General features: G+C 38.6%; 1 protein-coding gene across 9 annotated transcripts in view; it reads left to right on the top strand.

The window, feature by feature from the left end:
• The window catches only part of MAST2 (microtubule associated serine/threonine kinase 2), a 162,462-nt gene that overhangs the window by 6,773 nt on the left and 128,416 nt on the right, over positions 1–27,273 (top strand). For all 9 annotated transcript variants that reach the window (XM_037039521.1, XM_037039519.1, XM_037039522.1 and 6 more), the window contains exons 2-3: positions 12,395–12,542; positions 15,926–16,068. In XM_037039521.1, coding sequence (XP_036895416.1) covers positions 12,395–12,542; positions 15,926–16,068 — 291 coding nt within the window. The remainder of the gene's footprint in view (positions 1–12,394; positions 12,543–15,925; positions 16,069–27,273) is intronic.

Raw genomic sequence — 27,273 nt, 5'->3', positions numbered from 1 at the left:
AACTCGAGGCGTGCCCCCTGTGTGGGCTGACTACATCCTTCTCTTGTAGTTGAGTCTTGTTTGCTGTTGGCAGATCAATGGGAGGGATTTACCCAGGCCAGTCTTTTGCAGGGACTGGCTCTGATCACTGACAACCAACCTCCACCTTCCATGGAGGATCAGCTGTGCAGGGGCAGGGTGATGGTGTTCCAAAGTTGTCTGTAGCTTATCCACTGGGTATGCTGGCCCTGGAGTTTCCTAGGTGGTACAGGCCAAGGTCAGCCCCCACCTATGTTTTGCCTGGGGTTACCCTGCTTGAGCTATAAAGCAATCTGAGATGGCTGCTACTTGTGCTGGGATTAGAGATTCCCAGGTGAAGCCAAGCTGTGACTCTAACCTGGCTGCTGCTAGGGCTCACTGAAGCCAGCAGTTGCTTGTTTGATATGATACAGGAGCCAAGAGCAGTCATTCTTTTGGAAAGGCAGCTTGGGTAGGCCTGTAATGATGGGGGAACTCAAGAATGGGAAAATTTTACTTTAAGGTAATAGTTAATAAGCCTAGTAGTTAATGCATGTGAAAAGCTATTGTTTCAGGAACTGCAGGTACAGCCCACCCTGACTCCAGGAGATCAATAAGCAGTTCCACTTTTGGGCCTCAGGGGGTCTCAAGCAATCGAGATGGTATCTAAGCCATTGTGCTCCAGGGTGAGATGACCACCATCCTAGGACACAGCTAAAGACCTTGGCCCAGGGCGAGAATGCTTCAGTTTTTTAATCTAATTAACTTTACTCAGAATTCCAAACCCTTTACCTACACTTTGTTCTTCTTATAAAAGGGTCATTTTAAAATGGAATTTAAGACGGTCTGTTAGGGTACAAACCCACATTCTTCTCAGATCACTGGACATTTGAATAAAGCGCCCATAAAGATTCAATCCCTGTCTCTGCTTATTGAGTTTGGTAGGTGACAGGCAGCCTAAATGTCATATTTTGGTGACTCTGCAATAGGTTGGGTGGTTTAGAATCTCTGGATCTCTATGGCAGGCTAAACAGTGTTAGCCAGGTTGATTGAGTCTCAGATATATAGCACCTTTCGAAGGCAATTTTAGTTTTGGGAAAAGCCAGAAGTCACAGGGCGCTGAATCTGGACTGTTAGGGGACCTGAATCACCTGGGTGATTTGATGTTTTGCCAAAAAACACAGCATAAGACATGATTCATGAGTTGGCTCATTGGCACGATGAAGCTGCCAATCACCAGTTGCCCATAGCTGTGGCCTGAATCATCTGAGTAATTTTTGTGGAGGACTGTTCAGGCTTAATGCAAGATTTGATGCAGATTCATTGCTCTACCTGCTCAGTCATTTTGAATGTGATGGCCACACAGTACGCATGCTCACTCAGTGACGTCTACCACCCCACTGACTGGTACAGTGAAATCATTGTTGTTCACACATGTGCATTCCAGTCCACACTCCTTGGCTGCCAGTTTACATCGATGTTGCACAAACTGTTTTTGTTGTATTTGACAATGGCTGGACTTTTTCTGGACAGGCTGTGTGTGTGTGTGTGTGTGTGTGTCTGGTTTCCTCATTTTAATCAGGTCTATTTAGATGTCACCTCCTCAGAGGACCTTCCTTAATCAGGTTTTTAAAAGTAACACTTTTAATCATTCTCTTTCTCTCTTTTTATTCACCTGTTGGTATCACATATTTGCTTTTTATTGTCATTCCTCCACATTAAAACACATGTTTCATGAATCGTATATAGAAAGTTCTAAATATATACTTCTGTGTGAATGTAGAGTGATTGAGTTATTCTTTGACTTCAAATTCCAACTCTGTGACCTGAGGCAAGTTACTTAAGTTTTTTAAGCCTCAAGTATCCCATGTATATGTAATGGAGATAATATTATTACCTATTTCATAGGGTTATCATGAAAATTTAAGAAATTAACCCACATAAAACACTTATTACAAAGCCAGATACTAAGAAGTGCTCAATAATGGTTAGTTATCATTATACTTTAAAGGCACATGCATGGAATGTGTGAAGATATAGTTAATCTCTTTTAGTGTTCTCATCTGCTTTTAGAAAGAAGTATAATTAAAAAAAAGACGTGCCTTGACCTTTGGTTTGTTGGTGTTACTGAACTGCTCTTTCTCTTTGTTAAGCTTGAAAAGGAGGCTTTATTCAATTCATGCATTTTTCCCTCTAGGGAAATTTTTGTGGTTTTCTTTATTAAGTAACTTGCTTAGAACGTCATATAGTCTCCCTAGGTTTTAGAATGTAATTAAGAACAAACTCAGGCCCTGGCTGGTATGGCTCAGTGGATTGAGCGCCAGCCTGTGAACTCAAAGGTCCCAGGTTCCATTCCCAGTTCGGGCACATGCCTGGCTTGTGGGCTGGGCCCCTGGTTGGGGGCGTATGAGAGGCAACCAGTCCTAGTATCTCTCACATTGCTGTTTCTCTCCCTCTCTTTCTCTCTCTCTCAAAGAAAATAAAATCTTAAAGAGAACAAACTCAGTCCAAGGATAAAATTTCACATTCCAAATTTCACATTTTGGAAATTCTGTGATACTTTAGTTGTACCAGCTTTAATGCATCAGTACTTCTTACCAGTGAATCTGAGTAGTAGATGCACAAATCCATTAACCCTTAATTTGTTGGAGATTAATAAGCCACACAGTTTTTGTGCCAGTATTTCAGCAAAGCAGAGGTAACAAAGTAATGTTAGATCTTCTAATTTTCATGACTACTTGAGACCTCCAGGAATGTTTTTAAAAGCAGAGTTTAGAAACAGTATTTAAAACATTCCTTAAGTTATTTCAGAGGTGTGATACCAAAATGGTTTTGTTCAGGTGACTCAGGAACATCCGAGTCCTGCCTTTGGCCAATAAGAGAAAGGGCCATTTTATTACTAGCTCTAATGCTAGTTGTCTTCTATAGTAAAGAACACTAGTTGCTGTAACATACATTCAAAATAGGCCAGACTAGTGGAGGCCATAGTATTTTCTAAACACACTTCCAGGGTCAGGAAAGTGGGGGATCTTGCAGGAGGAAAGTGGGGGATCTTGCAGGAGGTTTTGCTGGGCTAGGTTTGGAAATGGCTTCATCACTTCCCCCATATTCCGTTGCCAGAATTCAATCCTGAGGCCATACCTAACTGCTAGAGGGCTGGGAAATACCATCCAGATGTGCCCAGGAGGAAGGCAAATCGTGTGGGGTTGGTATCTAGCTAGTCCCTACCATGGGGTTCAAACCCCAGTATAGTTGTAACCTAGTACTATGTAGAAGTACTCTTATTTGGGGTATAGACAGCCTGCTACCATAGTCTCCTTTAATTCCTTGTTGGCCCACAGAGTTTTGGGTAATCACCATTTTGAATGCAAATAAAGAAAGGCCTTTTCCCAAGAACAGCTAGATCTGGAAAATTCCTCTGCCTGTAGAGCTGGTCTCTGACAATCCCCACAATCCTTCAGGTCTTGGTGGCTAGTGAGAGCTCTCCTTAGGAGAGCTTTTTCACTTTGTCAGTCCAGCCTTGTGAAAGAGGAAAAAAGTCTGAAGGAAGCCGAAGAGATGCCAAAGAGAAAGATGACTGGATCTCAGCTCTTTTCAATTTAATAGGCTCCTGGAAGGAGGTGTGGCCCGAGGGAGCCCACCTCCACATGTGCTTTGACTTTTAAAATACAACACAATACAATGAACATAAAATTTACAATCAGTGACATTTAGTACTTCAAGTGCTGTGCAACAGTCACCACTCTCTAGTTTCTGGGGTTCACATCAGTATGTGAACCCAGTATGTGGTTATTCCCCATTTCTTCTTTTCCCCCAGTTCTTGTCAACCACTCATTTGTTTTCTGTTGCTATGGACCCTGGACATTTTCATAGAAGTGGAATCATAAAATGTGTGGCTTTTTATAACTGGCATCTCTCACTTAGCATACTGTTTCAGCATACACTTACCCATATTGTAGCACATATCGGTACTTCATTTCTTTTTATGGCTGAGTAATACACTGTTGCATGCATGTATCATTTTTTGTTTATCCACTCATCAGTTGATGGGCATTTGGGTTTCTACCTTTTGGTGATTGGGATAGTGCTGCTATAAACATTCGCATGCAAGTTTTTGTGTGAACACCTGCTTTACAGTTTTTTGGGTGTGTGTGTGTATCTGTCCAGAAGTTATCCAGCCATGTAATATGACAAATAGAGACACTTATTGAAGAAGATACAAGATACAAGAAACTGTACATAGGGCAGTGACGCCTCAGTCCTGTTCAAACTAAGGCACTTTGGGACCTCACAGTTCTCCCAGTTGCCATCAGCTGCCCCCTTTCCTTTTCTTAAAGATTTTATTTATTTATTTATTTATTTAGAGACAGGGAGGGAGAAAGAGGGAGGAAAACGTCAATGTGTGGTTGCCTCTCATGTGTCCCCTGCTGGGGACCCACAACCCAGGCATGTGCTCTGACTGGAAATTGAACTGGTGGTCCTTTGTTTCGCAGGCCAGCACTCAGTCCACTGAGCCACACCAGCCACACCAGCCAGGGCTTGTTTGTAGTTTCTTCTTGAGCTCTCCTACCTCATTAGTGAGTTTATCTAATTCTGATTCATGTTTTGTGGCATAAACATTTTAAGTAATTTCTTTAAACTAAGAAGCTCATAGTTTAAAAGAAGAAACAATAAAAGTACAAAATGACAAGTGCAACAATAGAAAAATACATTGTTTATAAAAGTATCAGAGGCAGAGAGACCCTCTCTCTGCTGAAGTCTATAAATGAGATTTTTTTTAAAAGATTTTATTTATTTATCTTTAGAGGGGAAGGGAAGGAGAGAAGGAGAGAACTATCAATGTATGGTTGCCTCTCGTGAGTCCCCTGCTGGGAACTGACCTGCAACCCAGGCATGTGCCCTGACCGGGAATCGAACTGCAATCGTGTGGTTTGCAGGCCCTCGCTCAAACCACTGAGCTACACCAGCCAGGGCTATAAATGAGATTCTTGAAGGAGGTGACACCTGAGCTGGATTTCCAAAGACAAATGGAGTTTTGCCAGACAGATTATGGGGGAGATATGACAAAATTATAAATAAATGGCATACTATTTGAAAAACATGTTAGATGTGATGATAAAAATCAGTAAATCCATATCCTAACAACATAAAATAAATAAGTTCTTAGAGTATATGGCAAATCTCACTCCAAACATTATCATCTCCTTGATATTTCTGTTGTTTGATCCTTCTCTTTTATATTACCATGATTACAGTTCCATTCTAATTTAATCAGGATATCCCTCTTAAATGATTTTTAAAAATAGTATATTACAGAAGGATAGCCTAGTGTATTTATCTGCATTTTTAGTTACTGTGTTCTTTTTCTTTTTCTCCTTAAGTTTTTTCTTTTATTATTTTCTTTCTGCTTAGAGAACTTTCTTTAGCCATTCTTTTAGGTCTTCTGCTGACAAATTCTCTAAATTTTTTAAAAAATTTATTCATTTTCAAGAGAGGGGAAGGGAGGAGAAAGAGAGGGGCAAAAACATCAGTGTGATTGCCTCTAGTGTGCCCTCCACTGGGGACCTGTCCTACAACCCGGGCATGTGCTCTGACTGGAAATCGAACCAGTGACCACTTGCTTTGCAGGCCGGCACTCAGTCCACTGAGCCACACCAGCCAGGGCTTTTTTCTTTTGTTTATAATATTTTAGAATTTTAATTATGTTTTCTGTCATTTCTTTGGGTTTATTCTGTTTGGGGTTCACTCAGTTTCTCAGTTATGTAGATTTATGTCTTCTTAACATGTTTGGGAAGCTTCTAGCTATTATTCTAGAACTTTTTTAGCCTTATTCTGTGTGTACTTTCCTCTTAGATTTCAATGAAAGAGACTTTAGATCCTGAATTATAGTTCCATAGGTCTCTGAGTCTGTGTATTGTTTTTAGTCTTTTTTTATCTTTGCTGTTCATATTGAGTACTTTCTGTTTTTCTGTCTCCTAGTTTACTTTTTCTTTACTCTGTCCTCTTCATTCTTTTGGTTAGAGCCTTTAAACATTTTTTTTGTTAATATGTATTTTTAGTTCTAAATTTATTTTTTTAAATGTTTTATTTCTTTGCTGAGACTTATTTTTTTAAAGAATTTATTTACTCATTTTTAGAGAGGGGAAGGGAGGGAGAAAGAGAGGGAAAGAAACATCAAGGTGTTGTTGCTTCTCACACACCCCCTACTGGGGACCTGGCCTGCAACTCAGGCATGTGCCCTGACTGGGAATCGAACCCACTACTCTTTCATTTTCAGGCTGGCACTCAGTCCACTGAGCCACACCAGCAAGGGCATGAGACTTATTTTTTAATTTGATTCAATCATGTGTGTCTTTGCTCATTGAAGTATTTTTATTACATATGTTTTATACCTTTTTCCTCTGTTACTGCCATGTTTTGTGTTTAGTTGATTTTTTTTTTTTTGGTGTGAACTATTTTGATCCCGTCCCATTTCTTTCTGTGTATGCCTTTATATGTATGTGTATTTTTTTCTTCTTTTTAGATATGTATTTTTTCTGGCCATGGGGATTACATGTGACATCCTAAATTTATAACAATTTATTTTGAGTTTGTGCCAGTTTCAGATGCATACAAAAACTCTGCTCCTATAGAGCTCTTTTCCCCCACCTTCTTTATGGTGTGATCAGAAATTATATCTTCATACATTGTGCACCCAATAGCATAGATTTATAATTGTTTCGTGCATTTGTCTTTTAAGTCATATAGGAAATAAAAAGTGGAGTTACAAACCAAAAATAGTGGCTTTTATTTTTGCCCATGTAGTTGCCTTTATTGGAGATCTTTATATGATCATATGGCTCTAAGTTTTTGCTTTGTGTCTTCATTTTAATCTGAAGGCATCCTTTTTGGGCAGTGGCAGTGGTAATGAACTCCCTCAACTTTTGTTTATCTGGCACTAAGTTTTCCCCTTATTTTTGGAAAGACCATTTTGCTGGATATAGAATTCTAAGTTGACAGTTCTTTTTTGCCCACAGATTTTCCAATGTTTTTCCAATATGATTTTCAATCATATTCATTGGTACATATTGTGATTGCCAAACCATAAGTAGCGCAGACTCACAAGTGCTATTTTCAAGGCTCAATAAAATAGAAAATTAAACACTTTTAAGTTATATTGACCATAATAATTTTGCTTAAAGCAGCTGTTCACACAAAAGTTACTCAGAAAATGTTTACTAATGATTTCAATCATACTTTGTTAATTGTTTCTTAAAGGTATTTTTCCTCTAAGTTGTGTGTGTGTGCCCTAATTTAATATGGCCATCTCTATGAAGTTGAAAGTGCTAAAAGTAAACCTTTATTTTATAACATTTGTCATGAATATATGGCTTTCTAAGTGAGATACTGTAAGAAATGAGACAGTATAACCAAAACACAACATTAAGCCTCTTCACATTGTATGAGATAGTACATAACAAATTATAATTTAGCATCCCTGATCTTCAGAAGACTTATGAAAAAAGGTAGAAAACTTTTATCTGGAAGATCTCATAGCGAAGCTAAGCTTCAGAAGGTTTGCCTTAACGATTAGCCCACCAAGCAAATGGCTACACGTCTAATATTAAGAAGAAGCTTATTCAGGTAAGACAATTAAAAAAAACCTAAGCTGACATTTTTTTCTATCAGCACGTTGTATGTGTCATGCTTCTTCCGGATTCCATCTGTATCTGGTTCGGATGCAAAAGTGGCTGTTAATCTGTATGAGAAACCCTGTACATGATGAGTTGCATCCTTTGCTGCTATGAGTATTTTCTCTTTTGTTACTGGCTTTGAAAATGTGATGATAATATTGCCTCAGTGTGGATCTGGTTGAGTTTAACCTACTTGAAACTTGTTGAGCTTCTTGAACATGTAGATTTATGTCTTTCATCAAATTTGGGGAGTTTGGGGTCATAATTTCTTTAGATGTTCTCTTTTCCTTTCTTTTTTTTTCTGGGGTTCCCTTATTTTATATATCATTTCTTCTGAAGATTCTTCACCACCCTATAGACTCTTTTCACTTTTCTTCCTTCTTTTTCCTCTGTTCTTTAGACTGTATAATGCAATTCTTCTGTCTTCAAGATTGCTAATTCTGTTTTAACTCAAATCAATTCTTTAAACACTCTTCTCAATTTTTTATTTTATTCTTTCTTTATCCAGAACTTCTTTTGGTTCCTTTTTTATAATTTCTGTCTTTTTGTTGATATTTTTATTTTTTCCATGCATTTCCCCCTGATTTTCTTTCATTCTTTGTACCGGTTTTTCTTTACATATGTGAGCATATTTAAGATGGTGGATTTAGCCCTGGTTGGTGTGGCTCAGTCAATTGGAGCATCATCCCATACACCAAAAGTTTTGTCAGTTTGATTCCCAGTCAGGGCACATGCCTGGGTTGCAGGTTCAGCCCCTGGTTGGTCTGCATACAGAAGGCAGCCAATTGATGTTGCTCTTGCACATTGATGTTTCTCTTCCTCTCTTTCTCCCTTTTTTTCCCCTCTCTCTAAAATTTAAAAAAAAAAATTTAAAAAATGACAGTGGATTTAAAGGTTACTACTAAATTTAATGCGATGCTTTCTCAGGAATGGTTTCTGTTCATTTGTTTTGATTCTTAAATGGACCATATTTTTGTACCTTTGTATGGCTTGTGACTTTTTTTTGTTGAAAGTGAACATTTGAATAATGTTAACTCTGGAAATAAGCTTCTCCCCTCCAGGTTCTGTTGTTTTTTGATTGTTGAAGATGGTAGGTGACCGTTTGTTTAATGAGTTAGTTCACCAACCTTTTTTTCAGAAACTGTGTTCTTTGATATGAAAACAATTCCTTAGCTTGTGTTTTGAGAGAGATTTCTGGGACCTCAAGAAGCTAAACAAACAAACTAACAACCCCCCCAGTCTATGGATTGAGTTTGCGCTGGATTCTCCTTTAACACTTAGCTAGGGAGCCTGTATTGAACCTAGAGATCAGCCTCAGATAGAAACTTAGTCTTTTCAGGTATTTTCTGAGCATGTGTTTTGCCCCAGCCTTTCAAAATAACCCTGTATACATACAAAGGTGATTTGATTGCCCTCATTTCTCCTTTTCCTCCCAGGCCTCAGGTTGTCTGTTTCTGGTCTCATTTGTAATCTTTTGCCCAGGTAGCTGTGGGTGTTTGGATCACCTTACAGTGATTTTGAGCAATGCCTGCTGCTTTTCTACATTGAGCAAAATCTGGTGAAATAGAGATAAGTGCCATGCGTCAGTCCTTCAGGTAGTCCCCAGAAAAGTTAGAACACACATAAACAAAGATTTGCAAAGATCTGTTTTGCTTCTTCTGAAAACAAGTACCAGAGTCCCACACTGGGGACACTGGCTGATGTCTTCAGGATTGCCTCCACATCAAGAAGTGCGTAGGGCCCAAACCATGTGGCTCTGTTAAGCATCATCCTGTAAAATGGAAGCTCACCACTTTGATTTCTGGTCAGGGGACATTTTTGGATTTCAGGTTTGGTCCTTGGTAGAGGTGCATGTGTCACTTATGATACAATCTTCACAATTGATCAACATATCTGTGTGGTGGCATCATAGTGAAAGTTTTTGACCTAGTCTGGCAGTGTTCAAATGTTAGCATGCTTCAGAATCACTTGGTGGCCTTGTTACCTTGCAGATTGCTGGTCTCTCCTTATAACTGAAAAGGTAGTTTCAGCTTTCTGCCCCAAAATAGCCAGACTTATCAGACAGGTGCTGGTGCAAAAGGGGAGGGCCTTATCTAGGTGCCATGAGACCTGGGAGAATGGTGGACTCCCTTCTCAAAGGCAATTCTCCTTCCTGCTTAAGCCCACAATTCTTATAGGGATGGGAGGGGGCACTTTTTTGCTATGCAATTATATTGATAGCTTTGGATGCACTGGGGATCAGTCCATTCATCTTTCTGGCTTTTGGAGTGCTCAGTGTAAGAACCTCCCTATGCCACCATCTTGGCCAATGGGGGAAGACTCCCCTTTGCTCCCAGGGACTGTGTATGTAACATCCTCCCCCAGAATTTCTGATTTAGTAGGTTTGGGGTGGGGCCTGAGAATTTGTGTTTCTAATAAGTTCACAGTGAGGCTGTTGCTGCTAGCCTGGGGACCACATTTTGAGAGTTGAGTGCTTTAGGCCAACTTTTACCTTTTCCAGTATTTCTATTGGCACAGTCCATTTCTTTTTAAGGTGGCCTATTCACTGTTAGACAGTTCTTTCTTCTAACTCACCCTTTTGTTATTTCATCCAGTAGTTCTAATTCTGGCCTCTGCAGTAAGAAGATTACTCTCTTAGGAGATAGCCCTCATGTATTTGAAAAGAGCTATCCCTGTCCCCTTCCCTCCCCTCCCCTCCCATTCCCTCTCTTTCCCTAGTCTTCCCGATTAAACATTTATAACTCCCATAATAGTTATTGGAAATGTACTGTAATTTTTAGTTATGATAATTTTTACTATTGTCATAGCAGGGTTTTATTCATAAACTTGTTTTGTTTTCTGTATCCAGGCTTGAAAGCATACCCCCTAAGTCAGAAACCTGCTAGTCATTCTAGGCTCCTCCTCCTCCTCAAGGTTAATTTCCTGTTTTGATTAGGAATTATTTGATCATAGAAGTGACAGAAACCAATTTGATCTTGTTTAAGTAGAAAGGAAGAACTCATTATAAGGGTACTGTGGTATCCCATTGATCCTGAAAACATGAAGTCTGGCTGGACCTTATAAGCAATTAGAAATGGTAACTGGAGAACTGCAAGAAGCAAGTTAGTATGGAAGTCAGTAAGGACGTTCTACTTCCCATGACCTTTTTCTTTCTCTCTTGGGTTACTTGTGGTTTTGTCGTGTTTGCTTCATTCTCCTATCCTGTCCCTTAATGACTTATTGGATAAACTCAATAATGTTCTGCTATTTTTTAAAGTTTAGTCTAGTTGAGCAAAAGACACAAGGCACAGAACAGTTCATACTGAGTAATTCATATAAAGGTTTTCACTTTATATAATCTATCCAGTTCTACGCCTGGACAGTGGTTATTCTGGAGGGATCTGGGTAGTGACTGGAAGGGAGCACAGGGACTTTCTGGGTTGCTTGGTTATGTCTTTCAAAAAAATCTTGACTAATTGTTCATCCATTTGGTGTGACAGTCATCTAGTCAAGTGCCGGCTCTTTTATGGGATGGGACCTTTGCCTTTGGTATTGCCTTTACGTAGGATATTACTTCAGTTTGATCTTCCAAGCCTTTTCATTTTCCTCTACCCAGATCTTCTTGCTAGGTGTGTTGTTTCTGTGAGTGGCCAGGCCTTTTTTGTGGGTTACTAGCATTAGTGCCCAAACCCTGCTTCCATCCATGGTTTCTTCTTGATGCATAGGTACTGTTTCATTCTTGACATACCAAATAGTGGGTATTTAGGTTGCTTTGCTGCCTTATCTTTTTGTATTAACTACTGCTTCCAATTCTCCTTTCTCACGGCTCACATCAGTTTCTTTAATTACACAGTGCCTGAATATCCCTTTATCCTTTTATACATTTACTACCAATTAAAAATACCTTTTCCTTCTATCGATATTTTTCTTCATTAGCTTCACTTCTCTCTTTGTGCTTAGTCATTTGTAAAGTATATTCCAGATAGCCACCACTAACCAACATTAGTGCCTTCCCATGTTTGTGTACCTGCCAATCACAGTATATGACCTTAGAGGCCTTTAAAAAAATCTTTTCTCAAGGAAGTGAACATTTTTCCATTTTTGTCCCTGTGGCTTCTAGTATTGGCCATGATACCATTTACTTGAGTCTTGTTTACATGGCTGGTAACACAGATTCATGTATTTCTCTTTATGCTTCTCATTTTATCTTAGTACTTAAAAAGGTCTTATTTAGCCTCGGCTGGTGTGGCTCGGTGGACTGAGCACAGGCCTGCGAGCTAAGGGATGGCAGTTCGATTCCCCGTCAGGGCGCATGCCTGGGTTGCAGGCCAGTTCCCAGTGGGGGATACATGAGAAGCAACCATACATTGATATTTCTCTCCCTCTCTCCTTCCCTTGCCCTCTAAAGATAAATGAATAAAATCTTTAAAATAAAGGATCTTATTTATTTTTAGAAAGAGGGGAAGGGAGAGAGAAAGAACAGGGGAGAAATATCAATGTGTGGTTGCCTCTTGCATGCCCCCAATTGGGGACCCAGGCTGCAACCCAGGTATGTGCCCTGACTGGGAATCTAACTGGCTACCTTTCACTTTTTGGGACCATGCTCAACCAACTGAGCTATACTGTTTAGGGCTTGTCTTAGTACTTTCTAGATCAGTTTGGTATGTAGAGATGTTTAATATAAACTTATAGACACTTTCAGAAAAGGCATTAAAGACTTATGTTTTATTTTTTTCTCTTTGAAGGGTGTGATACCTGGACTTAGTCCCCTGCTCTTCCGGAAGCTCAGTAATCCTGACATATTTTCATCCACTGGAAAAGCTAAACTTCAGCGACAACTTAGTCAGGATGACTGTAAGTTATGGAGAGGAAGCCTGGCCAGTTCTTTGTCAGGTAAGTACCTAATTTTTTTTTTAAATGTGGTACTATGTTGTGAATATTTAAAGGTATACCAACTGAATTGGTACTTAAAAAATTGATTGATTTTAGAGAGGTAGAGGAAGGGAGAGGGAGAATGGATTGATTTATTCTACCACTTATTTATGCTTTCTTTGATTGATTCTTGTGTACCCTGACCAGGGATTGAACCTGTAATGTTTTTGGTGTATGGGACCATATTCCAAGCAACTGAGCCACCCAGCTAGGGCTCTATTAAAGTCTTTACCCCCTAATTTAGAAGGTATATAGCAGTATATATGTGAAACTAATAAGGGAACCTGATTTCACTCTCATCCCCCCAAAATGTAAAGTCTTGAGGTATTTTTATTTATTGATTGATTTGCAACTCTCTATTTCCACATTACACAGTAATAAAAATACATGTAGATTAAACTCTAGTAGCCATTTTCATCACCGCTCTTCACATTCATTAGAGCTTTCTTCACTTACCTTCTGACTGCTTTTTCTCTTTACCCTCACCACTGCTGTCTTCTTCACTGTCTTAATCACCTTCCTCAAGATTTTAAGCTTCCTCCATTAACAACATATCTTTGTTAAGTGAGAAAAGCTTATTGGCTTCTGGATTTTCCGGTTCATAGATTAGGATCATCTGATGTCATATGTGAGCCAAATGGTAGCCTTGGGTCTTTTCTGCTTTCAGGAACCTGGGCTCTGGCTGAGAGAGGATAGAGTGGGCTAGAGTCCTGTGAGGGGAGACTGAGGTTTGTGGCTCTGGGGAGAGAGATGAAGGGACAGCTGCCAGGTTTCTGTGCTGAGTCCCTCTCCTACGTCACAGACACCATCTTTCTTCAAGGAATTTTTAAATGGCCTGAAATTCTTATTCTGACCCTCATCGAATCTATAGTTTAGTAGGGCAGGCATTGAAGAGCTTTAACAGGATGTGATAAACCCTATTACAGGGCAAGCCTAGGGGTGGGGATGTGTGATCCATTTAGGCTCTCCAGAGGGACGTTTTAAAAAACCTGAGACTCACGGGTATGAGGCTCATCATGGGTGGTGTGTATGAGAGGAAGAATGAAGTAGATGGGGACTCTTTTTAAAAGCTAAAGGTTATGTCTGTACATGTTCTGTGTATGTTAAGAGCAAAAAGGATCCTCAAGCTGCAACAAGAGTGGCTCAGATGCTGATTGCCTGAAATAAGGTATTTGGCATTTGTAATAGTTGTAAAGACACTGGAAGTAAGAAGACAGACATTTCAGTTGTCCCCGAAGGATCTTAGTCTGAATGAGGTTGGTGACTGGAGAAGACAAGTATATATTTATGAGAATTAGTTGGAAAGACTTGGGGGCACTATACGTGAAAGCCCTAAACAAACCACTAGCTTTGGAGAGACAGATTCATTGAACACCAGAATAATTCCTGGACCCACTAAATGCGTGACCTTGAGCAAATAACAGCATGTACCTTGTAGGGCCATTGAGGGGATTAAGAGATACATAGAATGAATTTAGCAATTCTGGTACATGATCAATATACAGTAAATGTTATCAGTAGTCTGTGTCGCCACATGTCCTGCAGTATATTTACATAAATATTCAGGTGGTTTTCCTTTGTGTGAATTCCTAGGCACTGAGCCTCCTTTTAGTCACTCTTCGGGGTCTGCAGAATTTATTCCTCTAGGGTTTTGTTTTCCTGATTAAAATTTGAGATGTGATCCAAAATTTCAATGCCAAAGCCCATTGACAGTAGTTTCTTTCAACCATTACTTACCTTGGTGGCACAGAGGGCTGACTGTCACACATCTGAGGTCCTGATGGAGGCAGGTTTCTTCACCCTTCAGGTGAAGGTATCTGAAAACTTCATATGCAGACTCTCCACCTGCCACTGATTTTCTCTCTTTAGGAGGGCCAAGGATGCGCTCCTTTCAAGTCATCTTGGTGCTGCCTCTGTCCAAAGTTTACAACTGGCTGATTTGCACCTGTCTGGAGCTTGGCCAGGACTCTGACAACCTGGCAGATATTGTAGGAGAAAGGGAAAAGCCCTTAATTTTACTTCCTTCTTTCCCTCCCTCCAAACCACTTATATATACGCCATTAAACGTAAACATACATTAAAAATTTTATATAAATATATCCAAACTTTTTTACTTTAAAATAAGAAATGGGATGATATGCTACCTACCTTCTGCTTTTTTCACTCGATAGGAAATATTGAACATTTTTCTCCTGACTACAGGAGAAATAATGAGCACTATGTTGAGTGCTTCATTATTTTTATTGGTTTCAGTATTTCATTATGTGGAGATATTATTATTTCTTTAACTTGTAATGAACATTTGCCTTATTTCTAGTATTATGATGAGAATCACTAAGGTGAACATTCTGGTCTACTGTTTTTTTTTCTTTTTCTTTATACTACACTTTTACAAGTGGAATGCTGGATCTAAATATATTCAAGTTAAAATTTTAATAAGTTTTTCTGGATTGTCTTCTAAATAGGTTCCATCACATTTTGTTTGTAGTAAAAGAGTTTGTGGTAGAAAAACCAACCCAAAATCTCTTGTTGCTCATATCTTTATTCTAGTGGGTATTTCCATGATGAATAGGATTTTGTCAGGGAGAGGAAGGTTTCCAAGTGGATAGGATAACCAGGATAAAGTCACGTGGAAGTGCAGGGCATGATATTGAAGTGCCGTGAATGGGTATGGAACACTGGAAGGAGATGAGGCCAGTTAGATAATCTGAATTTATGGAGGATCCTTTTAGTATTTTAAAAGTTTGGCTTACTTCTTTAGAAGTTTTTAAGGAAGGGAAAGACATGATCCCGTTTGTTTTGGTTCGATAACTACCAGTGATGTGAAGAATGATGTGAAGGAAGGGGCTGAACTGGGACTTGTATCTCAGTTAGAAAGTTGTTGTAATTCTAGATACTCAGTCTTTATTAAGTGACTTTCTTGTAGGCTTTCAATGGGTTTAAGGTAGTCAGTCCTGGCCAAATACATGGAGTCTTGTGAGAGTAGTATGGATTCCGTGTTTGTCTTCAGGAAACCTAAGGGCCAAACTTGTCTAGGAGAATCTGTCAGCTCTACTCATGTTGCATTGAGTTGGTGAGAAACTAAGTAGGATGGAAGAGACTGGAAAACCAGCCTGCTAGGTTGGGTCTCAGGATATGGGGTAGAGAGTAGCATGGTGGTGGATATTATAGAGAATTTTTAAATAGTTCCTGTTCGAATTTTTAAAGGGTTACAGATTCTGAAATGGATATGGAGGAACTTTGTTTTACATCAATATACTTTTATCCACTTGATATCATTGTATTTTTTCATTAACTAATTAATCCATAATTACAAGTATATTTTCCAAACCTTATGTTTGAAGGTAAGCAGCTGCTTCCCTTGTCCAGCAGTGTACATAGCAGTGTGGGACAGGTGACGTGGCAGTCTTCAGGAGAAGCATCAAACCTGGTTCGAATGAGGAACCAGTCCCTTGGACAGTCTGCGCCTTCTCTTACTGCGGGCTTGGTAAGTCTTAGTAAAGATGGTCCCTTGTTTTATGAATAAATTCTTGATTGTCATTTGTAATTGCCACATCAATTATTTTTCTTTTTAGGATTTGAGTAGTTTACTTTCTCAGAGTGAAGAATAGAAAAAGAATGGAATTTGGATGTATTCTGATTGTACTCTTACATTGTCACTGATACTAATTGTGTACTGAGAATTATAAAAAAGATTCAGTATGATTGTGACTTTGATGAATATATTTCCTGGGAAAGAGTTTTCTTACAGACATGATTCTAAATCTCACCAAGTCATGTTGCTTCTGTGTACAACTCTGTGGTATACATGTTTATTACATGAGATAGGAAACAGTTTTGCATGCATTGGGAATTTCAGTATATACTGAATGAAAGAATGAGCCTTTCCTTTGTCTCAGCTTTCTGTGATAGACAGGACCTAACAAAGGGTAAACTGCGTACTCCTGGCGGGTGGTTTTCTGCCTGTGATTGCGTCTTGTGCCCTTTTACCCTCTGAGGCCCTGCCACTTGACTTACCACACTCACTGATTTTCTGCTGGTCTCACACTTTCCCCTCTTTCTGTAGAACAAAGCACACTAGTGTTTGTAGGGTACAATAACAGAAACCTGTCCCCATTAAATTACAATCTAATACACTCTGTGGGAGTATGAGTCTTTTGAGTTGGCATACATGGAGAAGAAAGCTTTGTGAACATTCCTTGTTCATTAATGAACATTCCTTGTTCATTCTGGGAAGTTGGAATAGGGAAAGAAGTCTTTTTACAGTAGGTAAAAAGTTAATTTTTGGACCAAAAGATTTCATTATATGACCTGAAGTTTGTGGTTCTTAGGCCACAGAGAGAATCAGGATCAGAAACTTCCCTCCTTCCCCAACTTTTTATTTTGAACATTTCAAACCTACAGAAGAATGGAAAGAATGGTACAGTGAATACCCATAAAAGATTACTTACATTGACCAGTTTTGTTGTAATTTTATATTACACTTTTTATCTTTGTGTATGTATTTAACTTTTTTTCCTGAAAGTGTTCAAAGCAAATCATAGACATTATGATGCCTCACCCTTAAGTGTTTCTCTTAAGATCAAGGACAGTCTCCTAAATAACTATATTGTATGATCAGATCCAGGAAGTTTGATTCCAATTTAAATAATAGTATTTAACAAGGGACTGTATTCAGATTTTTTTACTTGTTGTTAACATATCTTAAAGCCCATCTTTCCTCTCCTACCTTTTAACCTCTGGAATTTTAAAAAATATAGCACCATGTACCTTCATAGAGATTTTGATCTAGTAGTTATGGCATGGTCCCAGGCATCTATATTTTCTTTAAAGTATCATATAGCTTCTAACATGCACCCTTTTGAGAATTATTGCCACTAAGGTAAAGCTGAATGTTTTATTTTAAGAGTTTCATGCTTTACCAGCTGAGGGTGCTGGTAGAGGGGACAGAATGTTTCATTTTTTTAAAAAAGATTTTATATATTTATTTTTAGAGGGGAAGGGAAGGAGAGAGAGAGAAAAATATCAATGTGTGGTTGCCTATTGTGCATCCTCTGCCAGGAACTGGCCTGCAACCTAGGCATGTGCTCTGACTGGGAATTGAACCGCAATCCCTTGTTCGCAGGCCTGTGTTTAATCCACTGGGCTACACCAGCCAGGGCAGAATGTTTCATTTTAATGTGGTATGTTGCAGAGGGAATTCCTTAGTCTAGACCAGGGGTCCCCAACCTCTGGGCCATGGACTGGTACCAGTCCTGACCTGTTAGGAACTGGGATGCACAGCAGGAGGTGAGCTTGAATGTAATGTGGTTGAATCATCCTGAAACCACCTTTACCCTCTCCTGGTCTGGGGAAAAACTGTCTTCCACAAAACTGGTCTTTGGTGGCAAAAAGGTTGGGGACTGCTGATCCAGATCAACTGAAGTAGAGTATTCCTGAATTACTTTAAAAACAAAAAACCTTATTGAGATATAATTCACATATCATACATAGAATTCATCAATTCAGTGATTTTTAGTATATTCACATATATGTGCAGCCATCCTTGTAGTTAATTTTAAATATTTTCAGCACTTCAGAAAAAAATCCATGTACCCTTTAGCTGCCACCTCCTTATCTTCTCACCCCTTCCAACCCTATGTAACTACTAATCTACTTTTCATTTCTATAGATTTGCCTATTCTGTACATTTTATTTTATTTTATTTTTAATATTTTTGTAATAAAGATTTTATTTACCTTTAGAGGGGAAGGGAAGGAGAGAGAGAGAGAAATATCAATGTATGGTTGCCTCTCGTGAGCCCCCTGCTCGGAACTGGCCTGCAACCCAGGCATGTGCCCTGACTGGGAATCAAACCGCAATCATGTGGTTTGCAGGCCCGCACTCAATCCACTGAGCTATGCCAGCCAGGGCCATTTTATAGAAATTAAATTACATAATATATGTGTCTTTTTTGTCTGGCTTCTTTCATTTAGCATACTTATGGCTGTGACATTTCTGAAAAATCTGTCCTCAGTATAATCTCTTTTGTGAATAGAGACATTATACATACACAAGCTCTGTCCAGAAGGCATCCAGTCATGTACTATGAAAAATGGAGACATTTACTGAAGAAGATACAAGATACAAGAAACACTGTACATAGGACAATGGCACCTCAGTCCCTTTCAAAGTGGGCACCATGGGACCTCACACAGTTTTCCCAATCACCATCAGCTGCCCCATTGTATTCTCCTGAATCTCATGGATGGTCTGAAATCTCTTCCCTTTCAGAGGTGGTTTTAGTTTTGGGAAAAGCCAGAAATTGTAGCGTACCAAATATGGGCTATAGGCAGGCTGAGTCACCTTGATAATTTGATGTTTCATCAAAAACTGCACAAGATATGAGGAATGAGTGGGTACATTGTCATGATGAAGCTGCCAATCACCGGGTACCCATAGCTGTGTCCTTCTGAATCATTCAAATAGTTTCTGTGATGGAATGTTCAAGGTTAATGCAAAATTTGATGCAGATTTATTGCTTTACTCCCTTAGTCATTTTGAATGTGATGGCCACACAATACACATGTTCACTCAATAGCGTCTACTGCCCCCACTGACAAGTACAGTGAAGTTGCCCTTGTTCCTGCTTGCACATTCCTGTCTACTCTCCTTGGCTGCCAGGTTACATCAATATCGTGTAAACTGTTCTCATAATATTAACAATGGCTGGACTTTTTTCAGTTAGACCTCTTATATAGTACATATACCCAGCCTCCAAATAATTTTTGGGTCAACAAGATTCACATATATCAAAACAACTAATTTTTATCTTTTTAAAAAATTTATTTATTGTTTAGAGAGAGGGGATGGGGGGAGAAGAGGGGAAGAGAAACGTTAATGTGTGGTTGCCTCTTGTACACCCTCTACTTGGGACCTGGCCTGCAATCCAGGCATGTGCCCTGACTGGGAATCGAACCCCCTACTTTTTCATTCTCAGGCTGGCACTCAGTCCACTGAGCCTCACCAGCCAGGGCAAAACAACTAATTTTTAAATAAAAAATAACCTTTAATGAAATGTTCATTATGACTTAAAAAATAACTAAAAGGGGGACAGTAATTGTACTGGGTATAATTATTGTGGAGATAACTTGCAGGAAGCTAGACTTGACTAGAGTTTGGAGAATGGATAGTTAAAAACCTTAATGTAGCAAATATTTTCATTTCAAGGGCATCCAGATATATTTATGAAGAGATTTAAAAAAAATCAACTTACTGGGTAAAGGCATAGAAGAAATGCTTATTACGTATGCTGATGCCACTTCCCAAGTTGAATGATAAATTCAGTGAGAGCCTCACAGACAGAAATGATGGTTCAAGGAGAATGAGCAAAATGAGATTTAACAGAGGGAAATATAAATTTTGAAAAATGACAGTCAAATTCCAAGACATTTCCATCACTCTAAAAGAAAAAAATCTTGATTCATTAGAAAGTCACTCTCATTTCACCTTTACCTTCACCTGACAACTACCAATTTGTGTTCTCTATTTATGGATTACCTATTCTGGATATTTTATGTAAATGGAATTATATAATATGTGTGACTTTGTGTTTGTCTTCTTTCATTTAGCATAATGTTTTTGAGGTTTATCCACATTACATCATGTATCAGTATTTTATTCCTTTTTATGGCATAATAGGATCCCATTGTAGGGATATACCACATTTTGTTCATTCATTCATTTGTCAATGGACATTAGGGTTGTTTCTACCTTTTGGCTATTGTGAATAGTGTTGCTATGAGCATTCAAGTACAGAATTTGTTTGAGTTCCTGATTTCAGTTCTTTTGGGTATGTACCTAGGGGTACAGTTGTTAGGTCACCTGGTAATTATGTGTGTAACTTTTTGAGAACTACTAAACTGTTTTCCACAATGGCAACATCATTTTGCATTCCTATCAGCAATGTCCGAGGTTTCTCATTTTTCTACATCTTCATCAATACTTGTTATTTTCTGTTTTCTTAAACAATATAGCCATTCTAGTGGGTGTTAAGTGATATCACATTGTGACTTTGATTATTGTTGTATTTTTAATTTAATAATATTTAAGAACTCTTTAGAGGTTACACATATGCTTTTAAAGGAATTAAAAATTCAAGATATTACTTAGAACCTTTTCCAGGCATTCTTCTGATTATTCTTTAATTTCCATATATGCCTTCAAAGAGAAGCACCCATAGATATTTGTTTTACCTATTTCTGTATTATAAAGATTCCAAATTCAGCGACTTCCCCTTTCAGTCTTACCTTTCAGCAGCTGTAACTTTGCATTTTTTATAATATATTTTATTGATCATGCCATTACAGTTGTCCCATTTCCCCCCTTCTTCCCCTCCACCCTGCACACCCCCTCTGACCTACAGTCCCCCCTGTAGTTCATGTCCATGTGTCATAAGTTCTTTAGCTTCTACATTTCCCACATTACTCTTGGCCTCCCCCCATCTATTTTCTCCCCATCATCTATGCTATTTATTCTCTGTACCTTCTACCCCCCTTCTCCTCCTCCCACTCCCCTGTTGCTAACCCTCCATGGGATCTTCATTTCTGTGGCCCCGCTTCTGTTCTAGCTGTCCGCTTAGTTTGCTTTTGTTTTAGGTGTGGTTGTTAATAACTGTGAGTTTGCTGTCCTTTTATTGTTCATATTTTTTATCTTCTTTTTCTTAGACAAGTCCCTTTAACATTTTATATCATAAGGGCTTGGTGGTGATGAACTCCTTGAACTTGACCTAGTCTGAGAAGCACTTTATCTGTCCTTCCATTCTAAATGAAAGCTTTGCTGGATAGAGCAGTCTTGGCTGTAGGTTTTTGGATTTCATGACTTGGAATAATTCTTTCCTACTCCTTCTTGCCTGCAAGGTCTCTTTTGAGAAATGAGCTGACAATCTGATGGGAACTCATTTGTAGGTGACTGTCCCCTTATCTCTTGCTGCTTCTAGGATTCTCTCCATTTTAATCTTGGGTAATGCGATTATGATGTGCCTTGATGTGTTTCTCCTTGGGTCCACTTTCTTTGGGACACTCTGAGCTTCCTGGACTTCCTGGAAGTCTATTTCCTTTTCCAGATTGGGGAAGTTCTCCTTTATTATTTGTTCAAGTACATTTTCCACTTGTTTCTCTTCCTCTTCCTCTTCTGGTACCCCTATAATTAGGATGTTGGAACGTTTAAAGATGTCCTGAAGGTTCCTGGACATCTTTAAATTCTTGTTTGAATTCATCTTTGAATTCTTGCTTCTTCTTTTCTGTTTGGTTGTTTCTTTCTTCCTTCTGGTCCACTCCATTGATTTGAGTCCCAGTTTACTTTCCATCACTATTGGTTTCCTGTGCATTTTTCTTCATTTCACTTAGTGTAGCGTTCATTTTTTCATCTAAATTGTGACCAAAATCAACCAGTTCTGTGAGCATCCTGATCACCAGTGTTTTGAACTGCGAATCTGATAGGTTGGCTATCTCTTGGTCGCTTAAAAGTATTGGCTCTGGGGCTTTGATTTGTTCTTCTGTTTGGGCCATAATTTTTTGGTCTGGTTGCTCCTGTTACATAGCGAGGGGCGGAGCCTTAGGTGTTCACCAGGGTGGGACAACCCAGTTTCTGGGTTGTGATGCTATATGTGGGGGTGGGGTTGAGAGGGAACAATGGTGCTTGCTCTGGTCTCTGTCGGATTTTGGTCCGCTCCGCCGCTTCTCCTTAGCAAACTGGGCTTTTTTGGTGCTGATTCCTGTGTTGGTGGGCTTATATATGTTCTAGGACCCTGTGGGTTTCTCCCACAAATTTTCCTCTGAGGCTGTGAGTCTCTCCCTGCGCCTCAACCCCCACAGGTGTTTTTAATCAGTGTTTTGGGGCTTTATTTCCATGCACGGAGACCCTGGGTTGTGCCGTCTGTCTTTCTCCCCAGTTTCGCCTGGTTTATCTGTATGAGAATGTGGGGCTACCTGGTCAGCTGCCTTGTGCACAGTGCCTCACTTTACATTTACTGCCTCACTGGGTCTGCCAGTTGTCACCCCATGCCCAGGTTCTGCCAGCCGCCACCTGTGTGCCCAGGATCCGCCTGCTGCTGTCTTGTGTGCCTGAGGTGCCTTTCGTGCCTGGTACCACCACTTTTTGTGCTGACACCCCTCCCTGTCTGGCTGCCTGACTCCACCCCACTTACCGGTCTGGATGAATGTGTCTATTTTTTCTTCTTGGTTGTCTGACATCCATACAGTTCAATTTTCTGTCAGTTCTGGTTGTTATTTTCTTTTTAAATTGTTGTTGTCCTTATTTTGGTTGTGCGAAGAGGCACAGTGTGTCTCCCTATGCCTCCATCTTGGCCGGAAGTCCGCAAAGAAAGAATCTTAACAGCAGCAAGAGAAAAGCAAGTAGTTACCTACTCGGGAGCTCCCAAAGACTGTCAGCTGATTTCTCAACAAAAACTGTAAGTCAGAAAGGAGTGGCAAGAAATATTCAAAGTGTTGAAAAGCAAGGACTTGTGACTAAGATCTCTCTGCTATGCAAAGGCATCATTTAGAATTCAAAGATGTATAAAGAGCTTCCCAAACAAGGAAAAGCTAAAAGGAGTTCATCACCATGAAACCAGTATTACATGAATTGTTAAAGGATCATCTTTAAGAAGAAGAGCACTTACCAATGTGGCTCATTTGGTTGGAGTGTCATCCATACACCAAAATGTTGCAGGTTTGATTCCCAGTCAGGGCAAATGCCTAGGTTGCAGTTTTAATCCCTGGTCAGTGACCTATTATTGTTGATGTTTCTCTGTTGCATTAATGCTTCTCTTTCTCTCTTCCTTCTTCCTATCTCTACAAGCAATGACAAATGTCCGTGAGTGAGGAAAAAAATGAAGAAAAATAGAATATGAATAATAATTTGGCAATAAATACATATCAACAATTTAATCTAAAAACAAACAAACAAGCAAATCAGAAACAGACTTATAGATACAGAGAACATTTAATTGGTTGCTAGATGTGAGGGGGTTTGGGGGACTGGGTGAAAAAGGTGAAGGGATTAAGACATACAAATTGGTTGTATCCAAACAGTCACAGGATTGTAAAGTACAGCATAGGAAATATTGTCAGTAATATTCTAATAAGTATGTTTGGTGTTGGGTTTGGATAATCACCCAGAAAGTTACATAATATCCAATCACTGGGTTGTACACTTGAAACTAATATAACATTATATGTCAACTAATTGAAATATTAAAAATATTTAAAATAAAGCAAAAAATTCTGTTTTTCTTTTTCTTGTTGAATTGTAATAGTTTTTTATTTATACTGGATGCTAGACCCTTATCCATGATATGATTTGCAAATACTTTCCTTTATTTTATATATGTCTTTTCAATTTCAATTATGTTCGTTGATATATAAAATTTTGGGGGAAGTCAGATTTATCCATTTTCTTTTCTTGCTTGTACTTTTTGTCTCATATTTAAGAATTCATTGCCAGATAAAAGTTCAGGAAGATTTACCCTTATGCTTTTTACTTTGACATTTACAGTTTTGGTTCTTACATTTACTTCACTAATCCATTTTGAGTTAATTTTTGTATATGGTGTGAAGTGGGGGTCCATATTTGTTCTTCTGCATGTGGTATCCACTTGTTAGATAAAGAGTTAGAAATAGACATTTTGAGTAAAGGAGATTAGTTTTAGAACTATAGATAGGAATTTGGATGTTGTACATCACACAAGAAAGTGCAGGGAGCAAAAAATAATGTAGGGAAGCAGGAACAATTTATTTGTGAAAGGGCAAATAATATAAGACAGTGAAGCATTTAACTTAGTAAGGATTTTAACTTGAGAATTGCTGTATGTTCCATTCTTCTGTTTTAAAAGAGGAACTTGTTTCTAATGCCACCTAGTGTCTTTTCAAAGGTATGAGAATAAGGTTTCAGAAGAGATTTTAAAATAAATTGGGAGAGTTTCATGAGTTTGAATAGGATATTAACAGCCTAGTTTGCTTATTCTCAAAAGCATTCTTAAGAGAGAAGCAAAAGAACAGACCAATTATTTTCCCTGAATAAATCAGAGTTGAATTTTATCTTAGATTGTTAAACATTTTTATTGTATCTCCTGTAATATTTTGTAAAGAATTTAAGGTGCACTGCCTTAAAAAATAATGGCTTTCATGTTTTAAAAAGACATATATAGGTTTTTTTTAGGATAAATTTCTTGACTGATGCTATTGAAAGACATCTTACTGAATTTATTGGGTTAAAATACATGACAAAGCTTATACAATCTTTGCATAAAAGTTCATATAATTGGTTAAAAGTTGTAACTGTAGGTTTTGTTCTCTTAAAATTTTGCACAGCAAGTCTTTTAATTGGGCCATTAATGTCATGTATTGCTACACATAGTTGTATTTAACAGTGTTGAAGAGTGATTGAAAAGTACTGATATTGGGTCCCAGCTGGGTTGTGCTCAGTGGTTAGAGCCTTCTCCCATTAAACCAAGGTTAAGAGTTCCACCCCTGGTCAAGGCACATACAAGAGTCACCCAATGAATGCATAATTAGGTGGAACAACAAATTGATGTTTCTCTTTCTCTCTAATATCAATAAGTTTTTAAAAAGTACTGATATTAGAACATTCTGTTATATAAACAGAGTTCGATTATTATAGATATTTGGGTTGGGTTAGGGAACTAATATGTATTAGAACTTAACACTTAGGTTCTTTTACATACATATATTCTTTTTTAAAAAATATATTTTATTTATTATGCTATTACAACTGTCCTATTTTTTTCTTCCTTTTTTTTCTCTTCAACCTGCATAGCGCCCCACCAGCATTCCCCTTTCCTTAGTTCATGTCCCTGGGTTGTACATATAAATTCTTTGGCTTCTCCATTTCCTATACTTTTCTTAACCTCCCTCTGTTTATTTTGTACCTATCATTTATGTTTCTTATTCCCCGTACCTTTCCCCGAATTATTCCTCCTCCCCCTCCCCACTGATAACCCTCCATGTGATTTACATTACTGTGATTCTGTTCCTCTTCTAATTGTTTCCTTAGTTTTTCTTTTTTTTTAGGTTCAGTTGTTGATAGTTGTGAGTTTGTTATTTTAGTGTTCATATTTTTGATAAGTCCCTTGAACATTTCATACAGTAAGGGCTTGGTGATGATGAACTCCTTTAAGTAACCTTATCTGGGAAGCACTTTATCTGCCTTTACATTCTAAATAATAGCTTTGCTGGATAGAGTAATCTTGGATTTAGGTCCTTGCCTTTCATGACTTTGAATACTTCTTTCTAGCCCCTTCTTGCCAGTAAGGTTTCTTTTGAGAAATCAGCTGATAGTCTTATGGGAACTCCTTTGTAGGTAACTGTCTCCTTTTCTTTTGCTGCTTTTAAGATTCTCTCCTTATTTTTAACCTTGGGTAATGTAATTATGATGTGCCGTGTTGTGTGCTTCTTTGAATTTCCTTTGGGACTCTGTGAGCTTCCTGGACTTTCTGGAAGTCTATTTCCTTTGCCAGATTGGGGAAGTTCTCCTTCATTATTTTTTCAAATAAGTATTCAATTTCTTGGTCTTCCTCTTTTCATTCCGGCACCCCTATGATTTCGATGTTGGAATGTTTGAAGTTGTCCCAGAGGTTCTTAAGCCTCTGTTCATTTTTTTGAATTCTTGTTTCTTCATTCTGTTCTAGTTCAATGTTTATTTTTTCCTTCTGCTCCAAATTGTTGATTTGAGTCCTGGTTTCCTTCCCTTCACCATTGGTTCCCTGTCCATTTTGCTTTATTTTACTTTGGGTAGCCTTCATTTTGCAATTGAGCTCAGTCAGTTCTGTGAGCAGCCTGATTACCAGGCTGTGTATCAGGTAGGTTGGCTATCTCCTTAATGCCTACTTCTTTTTCTGGAGTTTTGATCTGTTCTTTCATTTGGGCCATATTTATTTGTCTCAGTGCACCTGTTATGTTGTAAGGGGGTGGGGCCTTAGTTATTCACCAGGGCAAGGCAACCCTCTTTGCTGCATTGTGGTGCTGTCGGTCTGGGTAAATATTTCTTTAATTCCTTGGTTGTCAGAGTTCCATGGAGTTTGATTTACTGGCGCTTCTGGTTGTTTATTATTTTTAGATTGGTTATTATCCTCCTTTTGGTTGTGCTAGGAAGTGAAGGGTTTCTACCTACGCCTCTATCTTGGCTGGAACTCTGAGTGAGGAATCTTAACTGCGTACCTATGCAAATTGTAAAAAAGGGACTATCAGGAAAATTATTGTTTTTTTACCCTGAGACACGTGTTTTACCCCTATGAAAAATCCTATTTTATTTTCAAGGAATTTTGCCTGATTGGCTGGTAAATTTTAAAAAATCCTTTGTTGAGAACCTATCATGAAGTATAGAGGTTCCAGCCTCTGTGCTTTCCATTGTATGCAGTGTTGCATACAGTGGCTGTGAAAGGCCTGGTGAAAATGTCCCCTCAGAGACTGCCTTCAGGACTTAGGTTTTATAACAAGTTGATTTTCTCATTGTGCTCTCCTTGCATGTAAAACTTCTTGTAGCTTTCCATATAGGTTTAGTCATAAGATATTTCTGGTAAATGAAAGGGTAATTTTTGTTGATAACATACATAGATGCAACCCGTTCTGAGATTTTTTTGTACTTAATTTTATTGATTTATGCATATTTTCTAGTTTTCACCTAGTCATTGCCA

The sequence above is a fragment of the Sturnira hondurensis genome, unplaced genomic scaffold, assembly GCF_014824575.4.
Source record: "Sturnira hondurensis isolate 20B ecotype Veracruz unplaced genomic scaffold, ASM1482457v3 Scaffold0025376, whole genome shotgun sequence".
Lineage (NCBI taxonomy): Eukaryota > Metazoa > Chordata > Mammalia > Chiroptera > Phyllostomidae > Sturnira > Sturnira hondurensis.
Note: the sequence above shows the minus strand (reverse complement) of the source record. Positions and strands in the feature narration are given on the sequence as shown.